This window comes from Myotis davidii, unplaced genomic scaffold, assembly GCF_000327345.1.
Source record: "Myotis davidii unplaced genomic scaffold, ASM32734v1 scaffold1494, whole genome shotgun sequence".
NCBI lineage: Eukaryota > Metazoa > Chordata > Mammalia > Chiroptera > Vespertilionidae > Myotis > Myotis davidii.
The window spans coordinates 4,648,172-4,665,297 of NW_006286246.1; the positions used below are offsets into that span (position 1 = coordinate 4,648,172).

At 49.2% G+C, this 17,126-nt stretch overlaps 1 protein-coding gene across 1 annotated transcript; it reads left to right on the forward strand.

The window, feature by feature from the left end:
* The first annotated feature begins 212 nt into the window (after nt 1-212).
* LOC102775210 (high affinity cAMP-specific and IBMX-insensitive 3',5'-cyclic phosphodiesterase 8A) lies at nt 213-2,719 on the forward strand. Its single transcript, XM_006757698.2, has one exon. The coding sequence runs from the start codon at nt 231-233 to the stop codon at nt 2,454-2,456; it is 2,226 nt and encodes a 741-aa protein (XP_006757761.1). The 5' UTR covers nt 213-230; the 3' UTR covers nt 2,457-2,719.
* Nucleotides 2,720-17,126: the final 14,407 nt, after the last annotated feature.

Consider the following 17,126-nt stretch of genomic DNA (forward strand, 5'->3'; position numbering starts at 1 on the left):
TGAGCGTTCGGACCGGGTAACGGCTGCCCGCCAGAGTCCGCGGTGCCACCGCAGGCATGGGCTGCGCCCCGAGCGTCCACATTTCCTCCGAGGCCCCGGGTGCGTACCTGGGCGGCCAAGAGGAGGAGGATGCTCAGAATCCCTGGGCGCTGCTGCAGGGCGCCACCCTCCCCTCGGACCCCTACCTGCCTCGCGGCGAGATACCCACGTCGGACGTGCAGTTCGGCCCCATGAGGTTTCACCCGGACCAGCTCCAGGTGCTGCTGGCGTTCAGCAAGGACGATAACCAGTGCAAGGCCTTCTGCCAGGCCTGCGACCAGGCCGGGTTCAAGTACACGCTCACCAAGGAGATGCAGGCGGTGCTGACCTGCTTCCTGTCGGTGCACCATGACATCGTCATCTTGGACCACAGAAACCCCCGGCAGCTGGACGCGCGGGCGCTGTGCAGGGCCATCCGATCGTCCCAGGTTTCCGAAAACACGGTCATTGTCGGGGTGGTGCGCCGGCGGGACGGGGTGCTGCCCGTGATGCCCCTGCTCACCACCGGCTTCACCAGGCGCTACGTGGAGGACCCCAGCCCCCTGGCCTGCTACACGGAGCTGCTGCAGCTGCAGTTCGGGGAGGTGCGGTCCCAGCTGAAGCTCAGGGCTTGCAACTCCATCTTCAAGGCCTTGGAGAAAAGCCAGGACGCCGTGGAGATCACAGGCGAGGACCACCTGGTGCAGTACGTGAACCCCGCGTTTGAAACGACCGTGGGCTGTGTCTCTCATGAGCTGTTAGGGAAGGAGTTAGCCAAACTCCCTCTGGGCGAGAAAAAGTCCGAGTTGTTCCAGACGATCAATTCATGCATCACCGAGGGCAAGGAGTGGCAGGGCGTCTACTATGCCAAAAACGGAGACAGCACCCAGCAGAACGTGAAGGTCATCCCGGTGAGCGGGCAGGGAGGGAAAATCAGACACTATGTGTCCATCATCCGACTGGGCAACGGGAAGAGCAAGGCCGGCCTGCAGTCCGACTCGCGCACAGACAGCCAGGTAGGGAAACTGAGGGACAGGAGGCTAAGCTCCCGGGCCAGTGAAATAGCCGGCCAGAGGCGCCACTCCTCGCTGGCCCGGATCCAGTCGGTGGCCATGGAGGCGCCCATCACCAAGGTGATCAACATCATCAGTGCCGCCCAGGAGAACAGCTCCGTGCCCGTGACGGAAGCCCTGGACCGGGCGCTGGAAATTCTGAGAACCACGGAGTTATATTCCCCGCAGTTCGGGGCGAAGGATGAGGATCCCCACGCCAATGACCTCCTCGGGGGCCTGATAGTCAACGGTCTGCGAAGGCTCTCTGGGAACGAGTACGCTCTTTCCGCCAAAAACCTCCCGCGAACCTCCAGCAGCATGACCACCCCCCTGCCCCTCCACGACGTCCCAGAGCAGATCGCCGAGGCCCTGGAGAACGAGGACTCCTGGGAATTTGACATTTTTGAACTGGAGGCTGCCACGCAGAAAAGGGCTTTAAGTTACCTTGCTATCAAAATCTTTTCCCGCTTTGGCATCTGTGAATTCTTAAAGTGCCCGGAGCCAACCCTGAGGCTGTGGTTGCAGATGATCGAATCCACTTACCATTCCTCTAACCCCTACCACAACTCCAGCCACGCAGCTGACGTGCTCCAGGCCACCTGCTACTTCCTGTGCCAGGAGAGGATAAAGCGCGCTTTAGATTCCGTGGACCAGGCCGCCGCCCTCATCGCAGCCGTGGTCCACGACCTGGACCACCCGGGGAGGACCAACCCCTTCCTGTGCAACTCGGGCAACGAGCTGGCCATCCTGTACAACGACTTCGCAGTGCTGGAGAGCCACCACGCCAGCCTGGCCTTCCAGCTGACACTCAGAGACGACAAGAGCAACATCTTCAAGAACATGGAGCGGAGTGACTTTCGGACGCTGCGCCAGGCCATCATCGACATGGTCTTGGCCACGGAGATGACCAAGCACTTCGTGCACCTCAACAAGTTTGTCAACAGCGTCGTCAAGCCCTTGGCGGAGCTGGAGGAGCGCGAGGAGACGGATGCAGTGCGAGCGGACATCAACACCATGCTCAGGACTCCGGAGAACCGGACGATGATCAAGCGCATGATGATCAAGTGCGCCGACGTGTCCAACCCCTGCCGGCCCCTGGAGCAGTGCATCAAGTGGGCCTCGCGCATCTCGGAGGAGTACTTTTCTCAGACCGATGAGGAGAAGCGGCGGAACTTGCCCGTGGTGATGCCCGCTTTTGACAGAAACACCTGCAGCATCCCCAAGGCCCAAATGTCCTTCATCAACTACTTCATCATAGACATGTTCGATGCGTGGGACAGCTTTGTGGACCTGCCGGTGCTGGTGCACCACCTGGACAACAACTTCAGGTACTGGAAGGAGCTCGACGAAATGAACGTGCGGGGCTTCCGCCCACCCCCAGTCTAGGACACGGAAGGGCCCCCGTGCAGAAAGCACTCTACTCGCCACTGTACTTCGCCAGCGACTCTGCCGGTGGAAAGAAATGAGAACGGAACACTTGTTTCGTAAGATTTTATCGGTGACTTCTCCAAAATGTTGCCTTATTTTGTAGAGTGTTTAGACCAAATATTCTCATGGGAAAACAGCAAACGGGGGATATTTACCAACTTGACTTTTTTGAAACCAACCTGTACCCACCTTCAGTGGTAACGTATAATTCCAGATCTTTATGGAAGTTCTGTACCTGCACACTTTCAATAAATGTAACACCATTAAAAATGACATGTGAGGACATATCAAAGCACTTGTCATTTCATTTTAAACTTAAAAAGTGTTTACAAAATATTTATGGAAACCTGTATTTCCAGTGGCTGTGCAGCTGGCCTCGCACAGCTATGTGACCTGAAATAACGTGTTTTGTGCCCCCACCCCCTGCCCTCAAGACCCCCTGCCCCCCATGCGATCTGCTCATGAACAACCAACGCGGTGCACATTTAACAAAAGGCGATGCAAACGTTTCGCTGAAATCCTAATTGTCGGACATACCGACTATAGATTCTCTAATAAATGGCCCTTTAATTGCTCACCTTTCTCAAAATCATCTCTCTGAATTTTACTTACAATTACTGATATTGCCTGCTGGTGCTTCCTGTAAATATCTATAAAATCTCCGTATAGACCCACAGTAGTCTCCGTTCAGCTCCACTCAGTTTTGCATCCTAAGGGCCGTAAAACACAAACCCTGATGATACTACCTCCCTCGGTGGAAATCCTTTGGGTTCCATTGTTTCCATGATGAAGTCCAACCTCCCTGTGGAGGGCAGGAGACCACTAATGACTTGAATCTCCCCTGCGTCTTCAGCCTGGGTCCTCACTCTACACCCACTGTGGGTACCACAGCCGTTTCCAGAGTCCCAGATACCTCGCTGTCTCACCTCCATGCCTTTGCACACACAGTTCCCTCTACTGACTCACTCTTAAAGCCCAACAGGAAGGAGCGCTCATCCCAGAAATGTTTGGAGAGCTATGCACAATTATTAATAAAAATCAAACTAAAATAGCATGCTACCCAGAAATACTGAAGAATAAGCCAGGGTGTGGGACATTGGGACACAGCCACCAACTGGAACAGTGGTTAGCGCTGGACAGAGACACAGAGTTACCTAGTGTGAGGCATTCAGACTGAACTGGAACCTCACAGATTTTCTTAGATAATCATAGCTTTTCTTTAAGGAATGGACTACTTCCTCTTCATCTTGGCTAAGAGGAGAATGGAGACAGGATTTGACAGCTCTCGGGGCATCTTAGTAACTAAAGATTTACCACCAGTTTGTGGGTTCAGTTTCTTCTAAATAAAGTGAAAGTGGCAGAAATAAATGCCTGTCACTTCTAAACATGACCCTAAAAGATAAAACATAACGGGAAAAAATGATGACCGTTGTTACTACCCAAATCTTTAAAATGTCAGTGAACCAAAACGCACACAAAGACATCCATACCAATGAAGAAACAAGTCACCAAGTAGAAAAATAGTCATAACCGAGGACAGAGCCATATCGGTATAAATAGCTTTGCCAAATTTACATAAAATGATAAATACACAAACAAGCAAAGGTACGAACAGATAACTTAAAAAATAAAGAGGATCAATAATATAATGAACGACATAGAAAAGAGTCTCAGTTTGACTTGTAAAATGTGCAAAGACTAAAAGGAAACCACCATCTGTGTCCATGAGGGTCTGCAAACATCTCCCCACCCCACCCCCGATCCCGCGGGTGGGAACATAAAGGCCCATTCAGCAGGTCATGGGTTTCACATGTGCATTGAATGTGTAAAGACGCTCTTCAAACCAGCATTCGCTCCCAGGGAGGTAGCCAGAGGAAAGACTTAGATGAATAGAGTACTATTTAGTCATGAAAAATATAATCCCAATCCACACCTCAATCCGTTATTATGTGAAAACTATACACACAACAGTATGACCTGGGCCTCTGTTTTGAGTGAAAATACAACAGGTGCCTGTTGTGAGAGGTCCAGACAGTGGGTTCCGCATCGGCAGTGTGACGGTGGCATCACCTGCATATACACGTGAGTGTCATGTTTATTATTCTTTTTACACTTTCTACCTTTTGTACATATTTACACAAAGTATAAACATTTTCTGTAATCAGCTGACAGCGCTGTTTTTAAAGTGTACACGTGAGTGTCATGTTTATTCTTTTTACACTTTCTACCTTTTATACATATTTACGCAAAGTATAAACATCTTCTGTAATCAGCTGACAGCGCTGTTTTTAAAGTAAAGATTTTGTTTTGTGGACAATAAATTTAGGAAAATTACATATGGAGTAAGAAAGCAATGCATCCCTGGAAAAGAAAGAGTCAGCTTTAAATTACTGATCACATGTTCTATTTGTTCATCACTTAGAGTATTTTTTTCAAATGGTTTCAGTATAGCAAAGCCTTAAACGGCTGGCCCCACGCGCTCTTCATTTGGCTTTTCACACACAGTGTGTTTTAAGGGCTGCTCATCTGATTGCATTCCTTTCAGTTAAAGTAACACATTTTACTAAAAGTCAATGAACTTAAGCTGTATAAGGCCAAGGCTGACGGAGGAGTGAAAGGCCACAGGAAAGAAAAGCACCGGCCTTCGGCTCTTACCCACAGCCCCCTGCCCTGCAGAAGGCCCCCATCAGCAGCAGCACGCCCGCCCCCACAGCCCCCACGCTTCCTCAGCCCCCGAGTGAGCGATGAGCCTGCTCATGGGCCTCATCCTTCTCCAGACCCAAGACCCACGGGGTGATCTAACCTCGCCCTTCCCCACTCCTCAGTGCCCGCCTGGGTGTTTCCTCAGCACCCCTTCCCGATGGGGTCCTGCGGGTGGACCTCAGCCTGACGCTCTGCCGGAGGTCTGCCCGCCTGCCCTGCCCCTGAGGGTGCTCGCTGAGGGTTCCGGCCTCTTCCCAGCTCTGCCTCTGCCCAGGGCCTTCCCCAAAGCTCCTGCTGTCCTGCACCTGGAACAAACGCCCGTCCTCCCTGCCGTGCCCGCCTGCTCCTCCAATCCTGTGACTTCAAGTCCAGCCAACCTCTTGCTAATTTCAAGGCTCTGACACCACACTTGCCTGTTCCTCTACCTAGAGCAGTGGTTCTCAACCTTCTGGCCCTTTAATTACAGTGCATCCTGTTGTGACCCAACCATAAAATTCTTTTCATTGCTACTTCATAACTGTCATGTTGCTACTGTTATGAATCATCATGTAAATATCTGATATGCAGGATGGTCTTAGGCGACACCTGTGAAAGGGTCGTTCGACTGCCAAAGGGGTCGCAACCCACAGGTTGAGAACCGCTGACCTAGAGCATCCTTCGGACTCTTTGGTCAACCAGGCCTAGCAATGCCCAGGTTTCTTCAAGACCAAATTTCAGCGTTTCTTCCCCAATGACTTCTAATCCCTCTAGAGAACTATGTGCCCACTTCCTTCTCTGGGCAAAACGCACACATTCTCCCTCTCCTCTCCTCTCCTCTCCTCTTCTCTCTCACACACACACACACACACACACACACAGTTATCTGGCTTATATTGTAACTGCTTGTTTACATGTCTTTCTCCTCTAAGCTCCTTAAGGGAATGCCATACCTGAGTTGTCTATATACACCCAATACCTCCCCTAGATCAGCAGTAGCCCACACCACAGTCTCCATAAGTCTGCTGAATAAATTTAGTGCCACCCATCAGGACACTTAGTTATTTGCAGACAATTTCCTCCGTACGGCACAGGTCCTTTAACATGTACATGTATCAGGTACGCGTGGGGCGGGCTCCTGAGGCTGGAGTGTCTGTGAGCGTCAGCTGGACAACTGCACCTCTGGAGACCGGAACCATCACCCTGATGGCGCTTGGACAGTGCGGAGTGACTTGCAGGAGGGGCTGGGAATCGGGAGGGATTTAGCTGCTGCCAAAGCTAGTCCTGGGTGACAGTTCCCACGGCATGATGATGGCAATGATGACAGAGATAAAAAGGAAAATGCCTAGGACGCCCACAGTGCCTGTCAGGAATGGGCCGGGAAAGGTGTGTGTGTCTGAGAAGGTCCATAGTGTTGTGTTAGCCAACAAGTCAAGTGAGGCCAGTAGGGGAGGCCCCTTTTCCATAGAGGCCTTGTGACTCCACTCACCTGACAGCTGGGAGCTCCCTTGCAGCCCAGAGAAAGGTGACCATCAGCAAGGTCATGAGCCTGAGCCTCTGGCGAGGCGACATCCACAGACTCCCAGGGCCTTTCTGACTTCTCCAGAGCCCTCCCCTCCACAAGATCGGAGATGCGCACACTCAGCTGCAGGGCTGAGCACACAGTGGGACACCACACGCACCTGTTGGCTGAGAGGACTCTGACTGTGTGCTCCTGGGGTACAAGGAAGTGGGAGAGCCAAACACCCCACAGCGGGCTCTGGACAGGTGTCACCAGGAAGTGACGCCGCAGACCCAAAGGCTAATAAGAAGATTAAATGTATGAAAAAGAGGACTGAGACTAATACAAATTTGATTCCCTTTTCCCAAAGGAATATCAAGCATCGGAGAAGTAAGAGGTTAAGTGAAGGGCCAATGAGATGGTTAGACTCATTTATAAGTGATTTACTGTTAAGGAGAGGTTCTGAAAGGTTATTTAACTCAGCATGAATGGTAAAATGTTCAAGGCTGTTCTATGGTAATTGATGAGAACGTGGAGACAGATACTAAATTCCTAACTCGCCAATGCGAGGGTCCAAAGAGGAAAAGGAAACCAATCTTGCCAAGTAATGTACATAGCACTTTGCAGATCTTCACAGACAAAGATAACTATTAACTTGGGTTTAATTGGTTTTTCCAACTTACAGAGTTGGGGAAGGCAAAGGAAGTACGTTAAGCAGAACTATCTGTTCTTTTTCACCCAGTTTGCTCTTTTTCATCCAATTTGCTCAGTTCTGCCCGGGCTGGCCAAGCTGTGAGACGGAGATCGGCCAGAAAAACCCAAGGGAGGCCAGCCATGGCTCCCGAGCCCTGAGCAGATGCCCTCGCTCACCAAGGGCTGTCAGAGCAAAAAATGTCCACAGACCCAGACACAAAATTGAGTTGTTTATTCATAAGCAGAGAGTGCTCACCACTTTAGTCAAGTCATTGAAATTCCCTGTGGTTAAGTCTCTTAGGTATAAAACATAAACAAACATGTAACTCTCTTTGATGCCATTATTAAGCCTTTCACACATCCTGCACAGCAATCTGGAGGGGGTCAGACACAGAGGGGCTCCAGATGAGGCTGGGAAAGCAGGCCTTCCAGGAGCAGTCCTGCCCGGCTATGAAGTCCTCACTGTTTCAAAGAGGTTAAACCGGTAAAAACTGGCCCTACATAGTTTGAAAGGTAAAGTGAAATTCAATGGGATAAAAATGCATGTCCACACGGCTCCAGGCACATCAGAGCGGACAGTCTCCGTGCGGGCGGCTATGCTAGTTTCAGGAATTAGCAACCCTGAGGATAGCATGCCCTGACCAGGGACCCTGCACCTGTTTCCACGGTTCACCCTGCCATGGGGATAGCCCCAGGGACCTACAAGAAAATCGAGTTATGGCTAGAAATCCATGGCCAGGAACAAGGTCAAGTTGAAATTTGCATGACAATGTCGGCAGTACTGTATCCCTCTGAAAGCCAGAGCCCTTACACTCAGTTTTCTTTGCATTTCAATAGAGGCTCTGATGGATCCAGCTTCCTGTTTATTGGAGCTTCCGGATCCCACCCTCCATGACTATAGAGCTGGGTGCCCAGGAGGCCTCCAAAACTCAGGGACTGCGGTTTCAATAGCACCTTCCAGATCTCCAATCGGAAACACTGCAGCAAGAGCACTGAGCCTTTAAGCCAGTGGTTCTCAACCTTCTGGCCCTTTAAATACAGTTCCTCATGTTGTGACCCAACCATAAAATTATTTTCGTTGCTACTTCATAACTGTCATGTTGCTACTGTGATGAATCATCATGTAAATATCTGATATGCAGGATGGTCTTAGGCGACCCCTGTGAAAGGGTCGTTCGACTGCCAAAGGGGTCGCGACCCACAGGTTGAGAACCGCTGCTCTAAAGCATGTTCAAGAATTTAAAAATAAAACTTCAGAAAAGCCACATGGACACGTAGCCCTCCATCAGCATTCTGCAATACGTAGACATCTCCTGGGCGCAGTGCCTGGAGGGTTGTAGCTGAGTGACCTGGGGATGCCCGAGGACAGAGAACTCTCACTCCACACGCCAATACTCCCTCTGGTATCAGTGAATCGGCACAGTCAGCTGCTGAGGGCATTCCTCTGTGGACTCCTGCCCAGCCCCTGAAAGAGTTCAGTCGGTCCTGATGAGGAACAGTATTTGTGACAACGTCACCGGGCAAAAATCTTTAGGATGAGACCACTTGCTTCTGGACCCTGGGGTCAGAAAGGGAGTCACAGGTGAAAATGGAGCTAATTTCCATTTGGCTATCATTATATTCACCTTCGCGAAATGATTAAGAAAAGAAAACCAGCCATTTGACAAATATGGGGCATCTGCTATAAAAGCGTTGCCAGAATATTGTCTAAATTATTTAACTTTTCAGAGCCCAACAAAAATAAATGCTTTTATTAAACTGTACTAGAAATTGCATTTTGTTTTTATCGGATAATAATTACATAACCGTGTTCAGCCCAGGGAACACACTGAAATAAATTAATATCCACTCATGATGACTACGTTAGCACACCTAGAATGCTGTGGTTGTTTGACCAAATGAATTCATTTCCCTGACGCATTAAATTTCCCCATCACCAGGCTGCATTTAATTCTTCTGTGCTCAGCACTCCGACTCCAAATTCCCGAAAATTCCTGACTCCATTCATTTCTTTCCATCAATATTTAGTCAAAGTTTCCTAAGTGCCATGCTGAGTGCTGGGCACTGGTGTTCACAAAATTAATTTTCCAACTTATCAAAATTCCACTCTTCTCTCATTTTCTATTAGCAATACTTTGTGTGCAGATATGAATAATAAGACAGAACAATAAGTGCTCAGTAAATGTTAGCAGTCACTTTTGTGGCCTCATTCCCGGGGAGATACACTGAGCATTCCTAGCTTTGTTATTTAGTTATCACATCAACCACATCATCTCAGTGTTGATATCATCTCCAATATCACAGAAGCAGAAGCTGGGTTTAGGAGGTTAAGCAGCTAACCTACTGTCACACGGGGACTGAACAGAGGACACAGCACTCACACCTAGTTAGCCTGAATCGTTACCCTCTGGTGACAGGGGGAAAGTGACAAGTCAATTCAGTCTACAAGGTTAAGAAGACGTGAATTGGGGGGATATCATAATATTGCGAAGTACCACATCTGCAGTAAAGTATGACTAAGCAACTCAGACGTGATAATACCTGGCCTCAGCTGCCAGAGGTCGCTGCTTTGCCGTGGTCGCCTGATAAAAGGAGGTGCTCTACTCCAAAGACGTTTCATCCGGCCACTGCCGCAGCCTGTGGCAGCCACCGAGACGTTCCGCTGTGACCGTGAGAAGTCTGCTTTCAGATGTGCAAGGAGGGGGCCTACGTCCACGTGACGGAGGATACTGTCTTTTCAATCGGTGAGCACGGCGCCTGAGTAACACAGTCACCGTCACCGCGCCCAGGTGGTGAGCGAGTGTCCGGAGTCGCAGGAGAGAAAGCGCCTGTGTGACCCTTTCCACGCTGAGTTCCAGGGGGAGTCACAGCCAGGGTCCTGGGGTCACCGGGGGGCTGCGGGCTGCATTCTAATGGCACAGCCTCACTATGAAATCCAGTGTCCGGAGGCGAACAGGTTCCTAATCTAATAACGGCTGCCTTTCCCTGAAGCAGCAGAGCGGCTCTGTGAGCATCAAGCGTGTCTGAGGGAGAAGAACAGGCCGGACGTACCGGAGCTGTGAGAGCTCGAGACCAAAAGACCCGACTTGATTGTTTATGGAATTAAGTGGCTTCAATGAGCCTCGGCTGGGTGCTGGGTGCCTGGGACAGGCGCTGTGGCCGCCCGGGCTGCAGACACACTCCTGACATAACCTCACGTACCTGCAGCCACATACAGGGAACCCGGACAGGGTGACACTGAGCGGAGCAACCAGGCCCAAATGGAGGAGGATGTGCGGTACCCCTGGCGCCACCTCAGTAAAGAGGGACATCTAACAGAAACACGACGTGAGCATCCGCAGCATCCGCGAAACTCTACAGTCACAGGGTCGCCGGCATCGACGCCAGCACTGCTTTCCGTTCTGGTGGCAACTCTGAAAGATGGCAGCACAGAGGCCAAGAGCCAGCGGCGGCCCTTCCCCTACAGGCGATGGAACATGCTCTCAACAATCAGAGCAACAGTCCACTCATTATCACCATGCGAAGAAAGGCTGACCTGATGGTTATCACACACGTGTAACATGTGATTACATATAAGCATAATGGATAATCAACCAGGCAACGGTGGTTTATTTCTAAGGGTTTCAAAATAAACCTCCTTGAAAATGACAAAATCACTTGTCTGATGGAGAAGCGCAGAAATACAGCAATCGTGAGAAGCAAAACGAAACCCTCACTTGAATTATCACGCAGAAAAAAGGGAGGAAAATTGTAATTATCTATGTTGCAAGGAGATTAAACATCTCTCTCATAACTCGGGCTCTCAATACCATAAATAAATAGAAATTTTTCATGTTTCCCCTGGAAAAAATTCTGCAGCAAGATGAATTTATCTGAGCTAAATGAGTTTTGCTGAGAAAAAGGCCAAGCGATATTTCTGACTTAGAAGGTGAATGAGACAATAACCTAAGGTGGGGAATGGAAATGTCCTTAGCAGGGCTAAGATGACGGAAAGGTAATATTCCCCACATGATAGCAACTACTACAACTCATCTAGCAAGAAACAGAAACTAGGATTTTTAAAAACAACAGTTTCCTCTGACAACAGGAGTCACCATATTCGGGGGAGGGGGGGTGTGGAGGTTGGGGGATGGGAGGAAAGGGCACTGGAGCTAGGCCCATTAACAAAGCAATACATGCTCCTTAGGGCATTTGTCCTCCACACAGAAAAAGAAGACCTCTTTGTTGTCTGTGCCTAAAAGCAATATATTTTTAAAATAATATTAACCTTCTGAAAGCACAAAACCACCATTCAGATTAATTTTCTAAAAGAAAATATCTGATATAAAATTTCAAAATACCTGCTGATCAATCTACTGAGCGAAAAGTAAGAGTAAAGATCTGAATTCCAAGGTGATGGCGCCTTAATCCACCTGCAAAGACAGTCCCTCTTTGTTTTTTATAAGGAAACTAGAGGCCCGGTGCATGAAATCTGTGCACACAGAGTAAAGATCTGAATTCCAAGGTGATGGTGCCTTAATCCACCTGCAAAGCCAGTCCCTCTTTGTTTTTTATATGGAAACTAGAGGCCCGGTGCATGAAAATTCATGCACTGGAGGGGAGGGCGTCCCTCAGCCCGGCCTGCCCCTCACAACAATGGCCATCTGGTGCCAATGAATCAAAATTATACCTGTGTGTTTTTTCTGTCAGATTGACAAAAATACATATATTCTTGGTGTGCCACGGGGTTTTAGTAATTACTTTCTGTACCCTGGCTGGCCTGGGGCCTGCAGGCAGCTCCTGCATTGACAGTCTGCCCCTGGTGGTCAGTGCACGTCATAGAGACCTGTAGTTCAGCTGGTTGTTCCACCATTCAGTTGATTTGTATATTAGGCTTTTATTATAGAGGATGAACTAATCAGGTAGAGAACAGGCGGCCGGGACAATGCATTTCAAAGCACCCACTGGTCTCTCACTGCCTCCCACGCCCACCTGGGTCTCCGGTGCAGGGTCCTGACGGGGTTCCCCCCAAGTCAGTGTCACTGAGGCGCATACTGTGAGCAAAGGCGAAGAGCCAGGCAGACATGAAGGCATAACCTGGGCAAGTCCTCGAGACTCTGCTCTGAAACCAACATTTGGTTCGTTGCTCATGTTTCTGCTCTTTCGGGTCTGTCGCCGAGTAGCTTGCTGATTTATGGAGGGGTCCATCAGGAGCAATGCTGGCCCAATAGAGACATCGTCTGATCATGGAAAGGACAGGCAATACCCCACGGGCCCTCAGCTTTAAGCAGTGCTCCGAGAACCAAACGACACGGTGACTCGCATGCGCAGACGGACGGGAGCACACCTCCGGGCTGACGAGGCCCATCCTGGCCCCGTGGAATGGCTGGCCCCTGGGATACTCCCCTCCCGCCGTGCGCATGCACTAGCCTCTCAGCTTAGAGCCAGCTGGGGACACAGCCACCAGGCTGGGTGGCGTCAGACAGGTGACGGCAGGCCCTGGAGGGCAGGCCTCTGTGTGGAGCCGGCCGGATTCTGAAGGACGTGGTCCTCACACGGGCTGAGCTGGAGAGACTGGGGCTGACAGCTCTCTGTGGTCGTGAGAGACCTTCACAGGGGCCAGGGCCATGGAGGTGAGTGGGACTGAGTGCACACAGGCAGAGGGACGCAGTGTTAAGTTATTATTGTGAAGACGCCATGGATGGAAAGAAACATCGCACTGGATTAAAGTGTATCTCTGCTTGTGCCCTAAAACCCTAATGCCAGACATCACCTACAATATGAGCACTTTTCCCCACACAATCAATAAGATGGGGGCAAAGGGGCTTACCAGGAAACAGTCGATACACCAAGGATTAAGTTACACTTTAGGTAAGCAAATTTAGCAGCAACTTTAAACATTTCTGCAATGAAAGATAACACTTTTGACAATTACAAAAAAGTGTGAATTGAATAAGTACAGTACTCCATTCCCCTTGTAGTAATAATTAGTGATTTTTTTTGACCCACATTCTAATTCAGATCCACTGAACTGCTAGAAAGGAAGTTTTAATGAGGTTAAAAAAAAACCACGATGAGAGGGAAAAGATGAGGTTCCAATAATAGCAGACATCTACGTGGAAGTTTCAGTTTACAGGGAGTGTTCACAACCGGGTCTCATTTGGTTCTCGCAGCTCTGTGGCAGACATGGGCTGCCGTTACCCCACTGGACGTCCAGCCCCGCGTTCGTTCAGTTTGGTTCATTGCTCATGTGTCTGCCCTTTGGGGTCTGCGGCTGAGCAGCTCGCCAGTTCAGGGAGGGGTCCACCCAGAGCGGTGCTGGCCCAACAGAGACAGCGTCTGACTGTCTGAAGGGCTGATCGTCCTCTGCCTGGTTCCAACATCTACTCGCAAACAAAACGGACGCCACACAAAGAAATATGACTTATGCTCTGCCCTGGGGATTAGGACCGCACACCGGAGATATGGTTACATGATGGGGGAACAAACCCACGCAAATACGTTCGTTCTCTTCAACCATAACTCAGCTTTATGTAAATGGGAACGAATTTTTTTAAACATACTCAGAAGGATGAATAGTATGAGACATGAAAAGAGAAAAATTCAAAATAAAAATTATTGCTTTAAATCTGGTTAATATACAAAGAAAACTAACCTATGTGTGGACTGTAAGAGCACAAGAGGACAACACGACGCAGTCTCGGGAAGCTAGCACCTCCCCTGACCCAACCCGCGGACGTGACCTTGGGGGGCCCCCCCGGCACAGTGTAGGCTGTGGGCCAAGGGGCCCCTGGGGCAGGGCACTGAGAACCCTGAGCCATCCCGGCAGGGGGCGCTGCCCGGCACACGAACCCCGGAGGTTGAACGTGGGGGGCGAACATATGAGCAGAACCAGGTGACTGAAGGGGAGAGAAAGCCAGGTCCCAGGAGAGGCAGAAAGGCCGGAGACAGTCTGCAGGCCAGCAAGGCCGCGCCTTTCAGAACCTCTGGCTGCATCCGAAAGAAGCAAATTCTAAGTTGCCGAATCAGTGACAAGTGGAACCAACGGCGGTCACCGTGACTGGATGGCACCTGGCGGGACGCTGCAAGTCTGGGGAACGATCCCAGGAACGAAACCGTCCTCTCCCACCCCATTTCCAGCCTGACCCCTCGATTCCCGCGGGGAGCCATGGCGCCATCTCGGACCTGTAATCGGTGAGCTTGTGAGGAGCCTCCCAGGACGGCTCCGTGGAGCTGAGCGGCCGTGGCAGAGGGTGCACTGTGGACGGACTGGGTCTGTGCCGCGGGCAGCTCCCCGGGGCCAGAGGGGGCAGACAGTGAGGCTATACAGGGTGAGACCGAGGAGCCAAGGGGAAGGGCGCCCGGCTGAACCCCAGGGGGTCACACCAGGGGACATCCATGCCCCGGTGGGCAGATCCCTGGGCAGCAGGGACAGGAATGGCTTTCTGCGCAGAAAGGAAAGTTTTGATAAACATTCAAAAGCTCTGATGTTGATTTTGTTTCTGCCTTTATCCCCAAGCAAGCAGAGAACAGAGCAATAGTAGTCTTCAAACTTTTTGCCAAATACTTTTTAAAAGATTCTGAGAAAATGGTGTATCTTTTTGCATATTTTGAATAGACATCTACCATGTGTTATCTTAAATGTAAATAATTACGAGAAATTTAGTTCTGCTACATTGCCAAGACGCTGTGGTCTGGCCCAGGGCTCCGCAGCCTCCCTGCTGTCCTCGCCGTTCGAGGACCCCTCCGGGAAGGTGCAGGAAACAGAACAGTTACCTACTGCGCAGCAACAACCAAAAGCCGCTCAGAACTAAATTACCCTAAAAAGCTGGTAACTGGTTTTTAAATTTAAAATCTAACAACTTGCATTTTTTTCTTAGGGTTGAACTCTAATAAAATAGAGTTATTTTTTTTATGTCTTTGGTGCTGCTCTATTCGAATAATTTAAAACTACCACTTTGAAATATAATTTCGATGTTAACTGAAAAGAAAAAATCGTTTTTAAAAGAAGATCAGAAGGGAGGGAATTAGGTCGGGCATTTGCTGGTACCCACGGCAGAGCCCCACCGCACCCTAAGCCTCGCTGTGAAGGAAGCGGTCCCAGTCGAATTACAGATGTTAGTGTTAATAAATCAAAAGTCTGCAGATGGGTTTATATTTCAAGTAAAAGTAAAATGAGCTCATTCATCAATGTTTATCTAATGGTGCCGTAATCAAGGCCTAAAATGTCTAACTTTTAAGTTACTCCAAAATACCTTCATTCTTTCTGAGAAATTTGTTGTGAAACCTCATTTGTATTTTGGGAAAAATTATTAACTTAATTGCTAGAACTGCTCAGAATAATGAAACAAAGACATCAAGAAGAGCAGACTACAGACATTTCTCAACAAAACGGCACATTGAGAGGTTTCTAAACAATCTAAACTGTTTTCTTTTCCTTGCTTGCATTTTCCACAAGTAGGCTGTGACTCACAGATGTTTCACACTTATGATTCAATGTGTCAAAGCTGGCTGCAGATATGAGATATGTCATGAAATAGATCCAGACACAGAATCCTGGAACAGACTGTTAAATCTCAGAGAGAAGGTGGTGGGTGGGAAGAGATCAGCCAATGAACTTGTATACACATATGCATAACCCATGGACACAGGCAATAGTGGGGTTGAAGGTCTGGGGTGGGGGTGGGGGCAGACTAGAAGGGGCAAATGGGAGAAAAAAGGGGCGCATGTAATACTTTCAATGATAAAGATTTTAAAAAAGAGAAATATGTCTTTGTTATTTTTCTTGTTAATCATGTCTATTGCGTGAAAGGTAATGATTATTAAAGGAAGGTATTTCCTACTTTGTATTTACCACAATTTGGTAGTAGCTTAAATCAAATGTTAAATATTTCCATGAAGAGTGCAACACAGACACTGAGGAGGGAAAAGCAAGTATCAGCTGAATGACCTTTACACACGGACATACCACGCAATCCCAGCCCAGACCAAGGAGTAAAAGTGAGTTATTTACATGAATACTGCTAGTCTAATGTTTCGTTTCAGAATGAGACGGTCGTCAGGTATTTCCACCATAAGAATCAGTTGCCTGACCATGTAGGAATCACAAGTCAAGGTGTTTCCTGCGTGCAGAAATGCAGCGTTTTATTAGAGAGGGCATTTATGACAAGCCTTTCTCCATTAAAAAAAGATTGCTTTCATCACCCAAAGCTTCCCAGTGGCCTGCCCAGCTCAGCGGCGACCACCCTCGGGGGCCACCACTCTCCTGACTGCCATCGCTGGAAATCAATTCTTTTTCTTCTTCAATTTCACAGAAATGGAATCACACAATACATACTTTCTCCTGTCTAGCTGCTTTCACTCAACTCTTTTTAAAAATAAATTATTTTTAGAATTTATTTCAGAGAGTGGAAGGGAGATGGAGAGAGAAGCATTGATCGGCTGCCTCTTGCACGCCCCTACTGTGGATCGAGCCTGCAACCTGGGCATGTGCCCTGATCAGGAATCGAACCGTGAACTCCTGGGTCATGGGTTGAGGCTCGACCACTGAGCCACACCAGCCAGGCAACTTACTTTTTGAAATCCAACCACTTACATATCAGGAGTTTCTTTTACCCTTTAATTACAGAATCCTTATCCATGCTACGATCAAGCCACAGAACGTTCACCCCATCTTTTGTTCATGGCTGTGGCTGTGGCATGCTCCAGGCAGGGCTGTCATCAGGAAGCTGCGTGGACATTTCCGGTAGGTCTTTCTGGGACATGTACACTAACTT